Source organism: Pteropus alecto, unplaced genomic scaffold (assembly GCF_000325575.1).
Source record: "Pteropus alecto unplaced genomic scaffold, ASM32557v1 scaffold21, whole genome shotgun sequence".
NCBI lineage: Eukaryota > Metazoa > Chordata > Mammalia > Chiroptera > Pteropodidae > Pteropus > Pteropus alecto.
The window spans coordinates 12,148,957-12,162,764 of NW_006436282.1; the positions used below are offsets into that span (position 1 = coordinate 12,148,957).

Genomic DNA, 13,808 nt, shown 5'->3' on the forward strand with positions numbered 1-13,808 from the left:
GTTAAATAAAAAAAAATGGAGGTGAAAAGGAAAAAAAAAAGATGAAAAAAAAAAAAAAAAAAAAAAAAGTCCTGAAGTCTTGTCCAGACCACTAGTGTGTCTAGAGAGACAGTTCAGTCTTTTGAGAGAATAGAGACTAAAATTTTTAAAGTAATCCTTATCACCAGAAAGAAATACAAAATGCAAACAGGGAGACTTGGAGCGTGCTGACAGTGATTAGGACTCCTGTGTGCAGTTAAAACTACCACTAGGGAAACAGTCTAGCGAAGTCAGGGGAAGCTCTAAGTGAATAACAGGATGCAAACAGGGGGTGTGTGAATTCCTGCGGAAAGAACAATATAAACGAGTAATCATAAAATCTTGTTAGAAAGGAAACTCAAGTTTAACTGTAACAATAGATATTTTTCCAAGAAAATACATCTATTTATTGCAAGTTTAAATAATCCAACTTGGATGGATGGATCTTCTTAAAACTTTAGAGCCATGTATCTACTGCTTAAGCAATACTTAAGATTTTAAGTGCAACATCAATATTTATACATTTCTAATTAATTGAAACATTCTGAAATATAATTTGGAAGTGCTTGAACAAGACAGCCATTTTTCAGTTATGGTAAAGTTAGAAGCAGTTTCTTTGACACAAATTGAAATTATTTTATAGTTTTGTAATTCAGGATTGTGCTTTATTCTAAACACTGCAGGTGCTGAATTCAGAAAGAAGAAATGAGAAAAACATTTCTGTCCTCTAATAGCTTAAGGTTTGGTGTCTCAGAAACTGGCAAAAATAGTATGTGAAATCCTTTAAAAATGTACATATTAAATATTTATAATGCAGTATTTGGGGAGCATTTTCAAGAGAAGTAAAAAGATTAGAAGTTTTGTTATTTTGGTTTCAACTGAACAAATTGAGGAAATCTTTGTTTAATCCTTGAAAACTCCTGAACTACATATATTCTAGACAGTAAAGCTCAGAGAATTGTTTTTCAGTTTATACTCTGTTTATGCTACAGACGAAGTAATCATTATAAAAATTAGTGCTTTGTTTTTGAGGAAGCATTTAAACATGCCATACATTGCCGATTTCTCTCTCTAGAATGGGAGTTCCTTGAGAATATTGTGTTTACTGATATATCTTAAACACTTAAAACAATGCCCCATGGTAGGCATTCAATAAATATTTGTTAATTTCATTAACTTACGTCTGAAAAAATGTAAAATTCATGTTGAATATTTTAGATGATGTGTTTAGAAATATATAATGGCTTGGTTTTAACATTAATTTTTTAGTATTTCCAGATAATCTTCCTGTTAATAGCCAGTTTGCAATGATCAGTTATATCAATTATTTTATTCTCTATAAATATCCAGATAATAGTAATAATTTGTTGAATGGTGGCAGTAAGAAATTTTTTACATGATCTCTGATTGGCTGGATCATACAGTGAAACACGTAGAAGTATTTAAGCACTCAAACGTCAAAGCTATGCACATCGTTTTCGGACCGACGAGTGTCAGCGTGCCCTTTCTCAGTGCTTTAATGCTGCCCTATGCGTTCTTCGGCCATACTCTTTGCTCCTTTGCCATCGCTTTGCATTTATCAGCTCGTTCCTGGGCCACTGCCCCTTTTCTTCTTTGCTGGATGTTCCTTTTGTACTTCCCAGCAGTCTGGCAGTCTTGTTACATTTTTATTTTTGTCAATGTCGATGGGATGTACAAATAGGACTCTGGCTTTAAAAAAAAATCACTCCCTTTGTAAATTTGATAGATGAAAAATTCCAGAATAAGGTGATACTTTATTTTTTATTTCTGCATAAGAGACACATTAAGACATGTTTTAGAATTAGTCATATATTAATAACAGAAATAATAGATTAATTAAAATAGTAGAAACTGTTTAAGTTCTATTCAGTTTCTTCAGTAGCACTGCTCTTCTGTGTTAGCCTCTATTCTTCCTGCTTATTTTTATTTTTTAAAGACTTCTCTAAATTATGTGTCTTTGAAATACTTCTGGAGAGCCTTTTCTGTTTTTAGCAAAGAGCAAAAATTCAAAATTGCTGTTTTCTGACATTGGCAATTAAACATGGTCAAGTGCAATTTTTACCTCTCAAGATAGATTAAATCAAACTAGCGGGGAGCCTGAGGACAGCTAAGTGATCAAGTGGAGCTATGACCTGACAAGTCATTGTGCGCTTACGTTCTGGAAATACAGATCAAAAGGGTCCCTAAAATCTAAAATTATGTTCACATTTTCCACCAAATTTCAGATTGTTAAGATGAAACTATTCTTTTTTAATTAAAAAAAAAAGTGGAACATAAAAGGAAGAAACAGATCACAAAGGTAGTATTAAACTCAAATATGTTATCTCATGAGTATTAAACTCAGATATCAAATATGAGATGGAAAACATTTAATAAGTTTAACTTAATTACTGATCAATAATAGCTTCTTAAGGGAGACTAGGATTTGGGTGGTTTCAACCAAGTGTTTGAAATTGGTTGATGTGAAATTGCTTAATGTTTCCTCCTGGATTGTCTCAGTGCCAGAATCAAACAGTGGACACTGGGCTTGTGACCAGTCTGAATCTCAGTATAGTAATGTTTAATTCTTAGTAAGAGTAATGTCAGCATAGAAAAAAAATTGAATTAGATTTCATTATCACCTTTTAAAGTACTCATCATCATGTAAGTATCATGTTCAAATTTTTCTTTTTCACAGCAACCCTGAAAATTAAAAATTTGGGAATGACTAATCCATATTCTCTATTGAGATATGGATATCTAATGAGGTAAAAAGGCAGAAAGTTTTTTTTTCTATGAGACAATAGTAGAGGTTAATTCATGTAGTATTTGATAATTCAAAAAATATTCATAGTAAATCTTGCATATAATTTTTTTTTTTATAACCGAGATATTTAATTTGTGGAAAGAAAAACTTAGAAGGAAAAGGTGATTTTTGTCCAGGTTACAATTAAGCCCAACAGAAATGAGTTTGGGTATCTGAATTTCTAATTCCAAAGTCTTGCATTTGCAGTTGTAGGGAATAGTGTTCTGGTTATTTTAAAAACTAGGTAATGGAGAGGAAAATCTGACTTGAATCATTATACATGCTTAAAGTAATTACCATTTTATAAAGTGTGAGTATATACTGGAATACTAAATCTCATGAAGTCTATAAATGCTCTGGGGGGAGAGGATGACAACTGTTAACTTACATTATGTGACGATCTAACATTTATTCAACCTCATTGTTCACCATGGATCTTTGTTGATTTTATTTTAAATTAAAAATTATATGTGCTGTCTTCTTAGTCTTCCCTTGGTAAATGCTTTAACAGTTCATTTCCAGTTCATTAGTTTTTTTTAAAGAGAGCTATTGTGTTTATTCATCTTTAGCTTGCATGTTTCTCTGGATTTCAGTCCCGTTCTGGTATCTGTGTAACGAGAACATTATCTTGAAAAACAAATACATGAGCATGTATAGATGCCAAGAATGAGCTTGAACAGCAAGTAGTAAAAATGAATTAAATAAAAAGCCTCTCTAAGGGTTGATGTTTTATAAAGTTTAACAGGTTTGTATCAATTATTGTACAAAGTTCTTATAGACTCTATTCCCTGTGCTATACATTATATCCCTATGATTTTTTTTAATTTTATAACTGGAGTTTGTATCTCTTATTCTCCTCATTCTAGAAATGTTCAAAGTAGGCTTGTTTGCCTAAAAGATTAGGTAAATAAATCATCAAATAGTGTTCGGTTTCATTTACCCGTGGTATTATCTATCTTAGATAGAATGTAATTCAGCTGTGTATTTTTTCCCAGAATTCACATTCTAAAACATGAAACTGATTATAACATTCATAACATTTTCCATAACTAAAATCATAAAATGTAAAGATTCTTTTAAGTTTAATTTGTGAACTTTATTTAATCAAATCCATGCAAATTGAAACATGAATGAATAAAAAGAATAGTAGAATATTCTGATTGAGTCAGATGGAAGTGGCATTAAAATCTTGGCTTTTACATTTAATAATATGACCTCTTTAGATCAAGAATTTAATCTCTCTTCCTCACGTATTTTAATTCACAATATGAAATTCATTCAATTCTGAGTGTTTTTGTTTACTTTGACAAGTATTTTTTAAAAACCCAGTGACAAATACAGATCAAAGATTCAAACTGTAATTCAAACTGATTACATCCTTTATTATATGTTTTGCTTCTTTCCTGTCTCTTAAATTTAGTGCTCTAATGGGTATTTTCTTTGATTACTACCTAGTATTATATGACTCTAGGATCCTTAATTACTTGGCCATGAACAGGTCCAGTTGGTCATAAATTTATGCTTTCAGCTTTCTTTTTTAAGGATTCCTATTGGGGTAATATTAAAGCCAGCCAAATTTCAGCACTTTTCCCTTTTTTGTTTTTCCAAATATAGGTTTTAAATGTCTATAATGATGGGAGGGGGTTTGGGCGTGGGTAAAAGGGGGAAGGGATTAAGAAGTACAAATTAATAGTTACAGAAGTCATGAGGATATAAAGTATAGCATAGGGAATATAGTCAATAATATTGTAATAACTGTGTATGGTGTCAGATGAGTACTAGATTTATCAGGGTGATCATAAGTTATAGAAATGTCTAATCACTATGCTGTACAGCAGAAACTAATATAATGTATGCCAATTGTAATTGAAAAAAAACTATAAAAAATGTCTATAATCATTTGATTTTTTTTCCTAAGGCTTTGTGACCTGGTTAATGGAAGTCAACATATTCATATTTCAGTTTTTCAGAGACTATATTCACATGTCATATAAAATTCCTATAAAGTCTATAAAAACATTACGATTAACTACTTTTATTTAATATAACATTTTATGTGTTTTCTTAAATCCTGCTTACAACCTTTTGACTTTTTGATCAGCCAGTTTTAGTCAGTAGCTTAAATTCATTTGTTCATAGCTGAGAATTGGATTTTGGAGTCATTGTAATATAGTTGGAATAATATTTTAAACTATTAAAATGAATAAAATATTCCAGGGGAGAGCATATAGAATAAGAGGAAATATACCAAAGATGAGGTATTTTTTACAGATGGATAGAAGTTGGAAGAAGGCAAATCTGTGTGTGGAATAAATATGAAACTATGCTAAGGTGATAATGAATTCACTTAAAGATACCTTTATTTGATGTTTCAAGTTCTTAAATTAGAGGGGCAAAGAGAAAATTACACCTGAAAGTATAAACAAAAATGAAATTAAAGTCCATATAGAAAAATAATATTAGAGGAGATAATTTCTGGTTCTTGGTTTTCCATAAAAGCTATAAAGCCATTCAGGTGTCAGCGGTGTGTGGGTGAGAGAGAGATAAGCAGTCAAATTGGATTGACTTAATGAACCTAACATTGTGTGTATTGAATTCTTTCAATTCCTTCTAGCTTTAGATCTGCCCACATGAAGTGGGAGTACCTTTTATGGTCTGTTTTACAGAATATTCCAGTGTCAGCTGGGTTCTCGATAGTGTCTAGTTTCAAGTATCTAGCGTCTGCGTTACGGAGTCAGCGTTCCTCTCTTTGTCTCAGCATGGTAGAGGGAGACTGTGCTCTGCAACCAGAGCACCAGCAGCCAGGACATTGGAGAGTTCAGTTAGCTCATCTCCTAGACTCTAACCTCACCATTCCTTGTAGTCTTCATCTTAGCATGGACAGTAAGAACGCTTGCCTGACTGATGTTTTCAGTTTGTAGTGGATTTACCCTAAAAATAAGAGATTTATTAAGGAAATTTTATAATTAAAATTGTTATATAAATAATAATTATTCTTTGCAGCATACTGATAATTTTATCTTTTCCTAATAGAGAACTTTGTTATTGATTAGGCATAGAGGCCTTTAGGGACCTGGTATTAAGGTCATCTGAGAATCCCTTTGTTGAATTAATTTTGTGTTTTGATTTAGAGATAGAAATTTGCTAATAAACTCTTTAGCCTTTTGATACAATATGTAATAATTTATTTCCCCATATCATTTTCTTTTTCAGAAGTGGCACACACTCAAATCTAGACACTTTGTTCATGAAAAAGTGACATAGCTTGCTTTGGGAAGGACATAAAGTAGGGACACAGTGTGCTTGCTACTGGCTTTATTTGTATACATATAACATTTTTTATTATTACCTCGTTTCAGCCTTAAATTATGTGCTTCTGTTTTCATCTTTATAAAATAGGGACTAGAGTTATTTCCCAAAGACTTTCATATTAATAAGTGTGCTTTTTAAGCAAATGAATAATTTTAGAAAACATGAGGAAATGAGATCCAGAACATTTACAAGTTATTTCCTAAATCCTGTTTTCATGTCACTGTTTCTCAAAATTTGGCACCTGGTCCTCAGCATCACTTGGAGACTTGTTAGCAATGCAGACCGGGACCCCAGCCTAGACCTGCTGAGTCCAGCAATGTGTTTTCATGTCCTTCCAGGTGATTCTTGTGTCTGTCAAATTTGAGAATCACTACTGTAATCGATTAAATTCTGCCACTTACAGTGCAATTTGAATTCCACTCTTATATGTGTGGAAAGCAAAATGCAACTCATTCCCCACTGGAAAGGCAAATTAACTACTCTTGCTGGTTCCATTAATTCAGAGACCTAACATACAGCTATAGTAAAATTACGTATAACTAAACGTAAAACTGGAAAAATGTTAAGTAATGTCTTCAGAAGTCAGTTTCCACTTAATTGAGAGTAGGAGTTGGTCTAACTTTTATGGACTTTTTCAGCTTCAGACTGATTTTTTTTAGATTTGCTAAAAAGACAAGAACTGCCAGTTATGTAACTTATATTCATTCATAAAGATATAAACTGAAATTCACATTTAAAAAACAGAATTTATTTTTTCTGCCTAGGAATTTCTAATGTATCACTATCATCAGAAGGTATTGAAAACTGTGTAGACCTAATCTTTGTCTCTTAAAAACTTAGAACATAACAGTTATAATTTTAGTTTGTTTCTTCTTTCCATAAAGGAGAGAACACTTCACTTACAAAAGAAAACTTCATATGTTGAAACGATATATCTGTGTTTTGCCCCAAAGTATATAGAAGAAACTCTTTAGGCAACTTAATACATTATTTGGAAATTATTTAGAAGTACTCATTCATACCAGACTAAACTGGGGATATTTTCTTTATATTTAAGAAATATAGTACATTACTTAACCTTCATTTATAAAAGTTTATGTAGTTGGTTGAATTTTGTAATAAGTGATAGCTTTGCTCCCTTTTATGCTTATATCTGTGGGAATGGAATTAACTTTTCCTGCCAGAAGTAATAAAGGGGATGACAAATATTATTATAAAATAAATTGAATTTATATCAACAATTAGAGATTTAGAAGGCTTATGCTTTTCCCTGGCATGACACTTATCATGTCATCTTTCTGTTTAAATGCAAACTGTAATAACAAAGTACAAAATATAGTTCACCACATGCCAGTATTTCTTCCCCATAAATTTCCCTCTTGAACAATTCTCAGCATGTATGTTTTTGAAGAGAAAATATTTGGCTTGTAGGGAGAAATGGAAATCTGAGCTTAAATGTATAAGGAAGAAAAGCACCATATTAGGAAATATGGATATGGTTAAATGCATGTGGGAATAAGACCTGAATCAGTCAGAAATATGCCAATTTGATAATGCTGTGATATATTTACACTTAAATTCTATCATCAATTAAATTTTTACTTATATAATTTCTTCATCAATCTCTCACTGAGGAAAGAGTTGAAATATTTTGACATTTTATTATCTTAGTATTCCACTGACTGCTCAAAGTCATATCCTTACCCTTTGGAAGGTGTGGTATTCCCACAGATGGGGAAGATTTTAACAAATGTCTGTTCAGTACAGCATATGCTCCCCAAGTAGCAGAATCAGCTGGTGACTTTCATTCAGATACAACATTTTGTTTCTGTGAACTGGCACGGTATTTAATTCCAGGGGTACAGAGTTTAAAGTGTCCTGTGTGTCCAAGTATAACAATTTATAATTTTTATAACAATTTACAGTTTTGAAGTACTTTATGTTGTAGATATATTGTAGGCACCATGGCAGTCCTATTAGATATTCATTAATGCTCCCTATTTGGAGATTAGAAAACAACTATTCCTGGTGTGCACTTTTAGTGTCAGCTTCCCATAGTTGTTAGAGGGTGTGTAAATCCATTATCTCTGTCCTGGACCGTCAGTTATAGATGCCAAGCGCTACGCAGGTACTCCATGTGTTATTTTAGCCCTCACAAGAATTTGTCTCTAGAAGTATCAGTGTCCTCATTTAAAGATAAGGAAACTAAAGGTCAAAGGTAGTTAGCATAGAGGGAGAAGTCTTGTCAGTGGTTAATAATAACTCACGTAGGGTCAGGCTACCTGGGTTTTTATCTAGGCTCTACTACTTAAAACTCTGTGACCTTGGGAAAGTTTCTTAACTTCCCTAAGTTTCAGTTTCCAAATATATTGAAAATACAATAATTTCCAGTCTCAGGACTATTACGAAGATTAAGATTTAATACATGGAAACTGCTTGGCATACAGTGTGTGCTCAGTATCACATACTGTTACTAAGGAAATTATTTAAGACCACTCAGACGCTTGCACTGGTGACAGTGCCCTAAGTCACCTTCTTACTCTTCTTTTACTTTCTAACCAAGGCAAGAAATGTGTACACAAAAATGAGTAGCATTAATTAATATAGCTTCTAGTAATTTTGAGAGAGGTGGTAGGTATGAGATCAAGAAAGGACAAATTTCGTGGAAGGCAAAAAAATAAAATAATGGAAAGCAGTTCAGGTCGAGACATAAAAGAAGTTTCCTAAAAAGTAGCATTTTTTTTAGATGAGAATTGGGAGCGCACCCTTTCTGGACTCATTTTTGCACAGTATTTACTTATACCTTTTACTGATTATTAACCTCCAACATGAGAGCAACAGAAATATTTATTTTGGAAGAACCCTCCAGTGATTCTTCCCCAGAATACACCTGTCACTTTTCCTACTTAAGCAGTAGCTATACATATTAAATATTATCCTTCCAACATTTAGAATTGTAAGCATCGTTGTTTAGGAAGAGTTTGTTCTTTTTATTTTTTCTCTCCTTCAAGTTCCTGTAATACTTTGATTAAATCCCATTCTGGTACTTAATATTTTTGACATTCTTTTCTAGTTTTTTATTTCCATAGTTTATATGCCCTACTTAAAGGCAGAGTCTGTCTAATGTCTAATTACATTGGCTAATATCCCTAATGCAAGGCCAGAAACAAATGGTAAATTACTTTGAGATGAATGGTCTCTTTCATTTCTTATTTAGCTTCTCAGTGGTCCAGTAACTCTAGTTGGAACTGACATCAATTCCATTGATTAAAAGTTAATTTTAAAAACGTTCCTAATGAGATAATTTGGACATTTTTAAGTTTGACACTGTTAATATCTGTTTTCAAGATTACTTTGCTTTAATAATATAAGGGTTTTGATTTGGATATTACCATTTCAGTAGCAGCTCTTACTGATATTTTGTATAACTCTTAAATCCTGTCTCATACTGGAGATTTTGGAAAGTAGTAGAGTGTAGTTAACCTTGATATTGTGAGGTTTTAATGCATTTAAGCAGATTTGGGCATTAGAAAGCAAGTATCAATAACAAAACTTACAGAATAGAAAGGCCTTCTGGTTTTCAATGAGAAAAAATTAAGCCTTTCCTTTGGTCTTAATTAACTGTTAGATCAATTAATTTACTTCACATTATTTTTTGGCCTAAGGATATCTGTTCTCTGGCCTTTTGAAATTGTTATATTCAGAGGCCAAGCTTTTGGCCTTTTTAAAAGAGGTATGTTTCAAATTCTGCAAAGGCAAGAACCTAACATAAGATTCCAGTGTAATACATGAACTTGATGACTTACCAGAATATATACTTCAAACATGAAAATGTTTTATATGTGATACTTTGTTCAGACTGAGAGAAAACCTGGTTTTTAGTAAGTCTCCAGCTTTTCGTCAAGCCCCATTATCTTTCTCGTGTAAAAATCTAATGAAATAAGTCTTAAAAGTAATATCAAAATCAGTTTTTTGTTTAATAGTTTCTATTATTTAAATATCCCTGGTTAAAAAGAGATCAGAAAAATGGAAAGATGATATAGTTGTATCTAAAACGTATACTTTATAACTAGGCAATGAATAAGTTTTAGGAAATATGGCTAATCATTCAAGCTACCATTTATTGAACTACTGTTGAGCTGCTATATGTCAAGAACTTCACACACATTCTCATTATTCTTCACAGAAATCCTGCAGGATGGTTGTTTGTTTTGTTTTTTTCAGTTACCACTTCACATATTAGGATTCAGGCTGCAAGAGCTCACACACTTATTAAGTGGCAGAGCTGAGATTTCAACTTAATTCTGTCAAATACCAATGTTCACATGCTTTTAAATAAGATAATATTCAAGAGTACTTGGAAAAATTCTAAATAAGTAAATGGAAGGTATTATTTTTTAGCTGTGTTGCCTCCCATACTACCAGTGTGTACACACATGCACACACACACACACGAGTGAGAGGCATGGAAGGTGAGGAGAGAAGAGCAGAGAAGGCATTACAGCATGCTGCCTCCAACCATGCCATCAACTTTTCCTTCCTATGTATTATCCACGAACGGTTAGAAGACAGTAATAAAGGAGAAGCCACTTTACAAGATGTCGACTACCTAAGATAATAAAAATTAACGTGCAAATCTTTTTTGTGGACAGCTATAAAACACTTTGGTGGGACCAAAAATATAGACTTGAACAAATGGAAAAACATACGTGTACTTAGAATTATTCAGCATCATAAAGGCATTAATTCTCCATTAGTTGAGTTACAAGTTGAACATGAACCTAATAATAATACCAACAGTTTTTTATCCTAAAACTAGATAGGAGGTTTCTAAAATTAATGGAAATATATTTCCTAGTAAGGCAATGATTGATTCTCCTCACCACCACTAGCTCACTGATGTTTAGATAAATATGTACAGATACTTAAATCATTTTTATAGATTATGTTCTAAGAACCTTATTCTCATAAGTGCATAGATAGGAATGAGAGAAGTGTTTATAGCGGTGACATGCAATTCTTTGAAACTCCTAAGTTATATGCCAAAAATACAGTGAACTGATCACAAATTATTTTTAAGAATCTGTCACCTGAGTTGGAAACCACTCATTGTCAAAGGGTTATTTAGTCGTAGTACCAGTAAACACCTGTATTTGAAATTGTCTCGGTTTAGTGTATATAGGTTTTTCATCATAGCCATTTGAAATTGCTTATTTTTAAAAACTATACTGTATCATTGTTTTCCCCCTTTTTTCATAGTTGCGTTAAAATCCTCCCCAGCTGACAGAAATGGAGTCCAGGATAACTGTAGAACAAAATTTGGAGAAAGCTTGAACTTCCAAGAAGGAGAACTCTTATTACAGGTAAATTTTAGTAAATGTAATTCCTTATAATTCGGATAACAATTGTAAATGGAGGATTAATCAGTCTTTTCATTATTTCCAGTTTTTTTAGAATTAAAATTCACTCAGTGTTTCATGCCACTTTCATCTGAACTGCAATACTGGTGTAATGCTACATGTTATACTCTGTGGGTGTGGTATGTCTGTGTTCGTGAGGTGTAATCATTTTAACCATTTTAGAGAGAAGATATTTTTTAGCGATGAAAATAGTAACCTTAATTGAAGTTGGTATTTATGAATGACGATATTGTTATTTAGTCACATTACTAATAACTTCTTTCCTTGTAGGCTCTGAATGGCTTTGTGTTGGTTGTCACTACAGATGCTTTAGTCTTTTATGCATCCTCTACCATACAAGATTACCTGGGATTTCAGCAGGTAATTATATTTTCCTTGAGTCATTAAAAAAAGTTTTTTTTAATTAACTTTCTACTTTTTATGTATTATACTTTAGGGACACAGTTGATAATTTATATGTATAATATTACCAATTAAAACATGCTTGTAGAATAAAAATTATACATTTTCAGTTAATATATTTTTATACTATTTACTATATTATAATTTCCTTAAATGTTTATGAGATTCATAGATATTGTGTTTCTTCTTCTACTTATTATTAAGGAACTCTTATGTAAAAAAAACATTCAGGTAAGGGGCAGTTAGGGTTTGGATGGGGGCAGGTAAGAGAATATTTGCCATCTAATTAGTATGGATGTTGTAGGACATGATAACTATGAAATGAATGAGCTAATGGAAAGGTACGTGCAAAATACATTTAGTTCTGGTTTGTGCATGTTATGAAAGCTTTCCTGAAGGAAATGGTCTTTAAACAAACCTGAAGAAAATTTAGGATTCAGATGGGTGGACAAGTGTGGAGGGAACACGGAATAAAAGACAAAAGTACCAAAAGCAGTAAACTCAGAATCCATGAAGGAGGTGAACGTGTCTGGTTTAGTGTTATTGAATGAATAGTGAAAACATAAGATATTTGACATATTCAAGGGACAACAACATCAGGCATGATCTGAGAACAGTTGGTAGGTATACTTGAATGCTAGCTATACTTATGTATCAGTAGTTCCTAAATTCTAATGTGCATAAGATTCATCTGGAGAACTTGATAAACTTTCATAAAAACTTTAGGTCTTAACCTCGGATATTCTGATTTAGTAGATCAGAGTGGGGCCCATGAATTTGCATTTCTAACTAGCTTACAGGCAATGTCAAGGCCGCTGGTTTGAGTAACACTGTTTACCCTGTTGTATAAACTGAAGATTCATCTGTGATATATTCACAATGGAAATCACTAAAGGTTTTTGTTAAAGGAAATGCGTATGCTCTAATCTATGTTTCAGAAGGTAACTTTGACAGTATGTGTAATGGCTGGCATAGATATGGTTTAATGCTAGAAGATTAAGTTTGTAGGGAGAGTTCACTAGACAGCTACAGTAGCAGATTCTGGCCACTGCCACAGTTTCCGAAGATGTTCTTGAAGATAATTTTGCCGACCCAGAGTTAGAATTGCTTTCAGACTTTTTTAAACTTTAAAGAAAATATATTAATGTTCATGGAAAAGCCTGTTTGAAACTTCATTACCTATTAATGATTATTTGATAATGTGATTTCTAACAGTTAAGAAATCAGAGATATTTCTCAATCTTTTTTTGCTCACATGTACACATAGCCTTGCTGTTCTTTAAGAACACATTCATGTCTGACGTGGGTGGTGGTTTAGGCACCATTTCACTGCAAATTTTAACTCACTAGTGGGTAGTGAAGTTGATATAGTGGATCACCATCAACCATTCTTTTTAGTTGCTTAGAATAAAATAGATACACAATATTATCACACATATAAGGGTGTTTTGTGAAACTTTTTTTTGTGTGTGTATATGCCACACATGTGATGAATGGGAAATGTATTCATTACCATGAGTTGCAGTAAAAAGGTTAGAAAAAAATGCTGATTTAAGGGCTAAGGACTCAGCACTGCAGTAAATGCTAAGAGGCAAGAGTGGAGGAAGGATTTTGATCTGTTAAAGGCATAATCCCATATTCTTATGGAGTCTGCTTGGAGTAGTTTAATCCAAAGAAAAGTATTAGAGAACAGTGAAGAAAATACATAATGAATACTGTTACGCTTAGAGATGTCAAAGACAACTGAATGTCCATAGAAAGGTTTTTGTCAAAGGAGTAGAATTTAAAAGATTAAGTAGAACTTAATATATTACAGTTAAGGAACAGGGAGGTGAGGTGACTTACTTGAC

The 13,808-nt window shown here is 32.5% G+C and overlaps 1 protein-coding gene across 1 annotated transcript in view; it reads left to right on the forward strand.

Annotated features, from left to right (window-relative positions):
* Nucleotides 1-13,808, forward strand: part of AHR (aryl hydrocarbon receptor) — a 40,047-nt gene that overhangs the window by 14,355 nt on the left and 11,884 nt on the right. Inside the window, 2 exon segments of the mRNA XM_006911967.3 lie at nt 11,396-11,499; nt 11,827-11,916. Coding sequence (XP_006912029.1) covers nt 11,396-11,499; nt 11,827-11,916 — 194 coding nt within the window.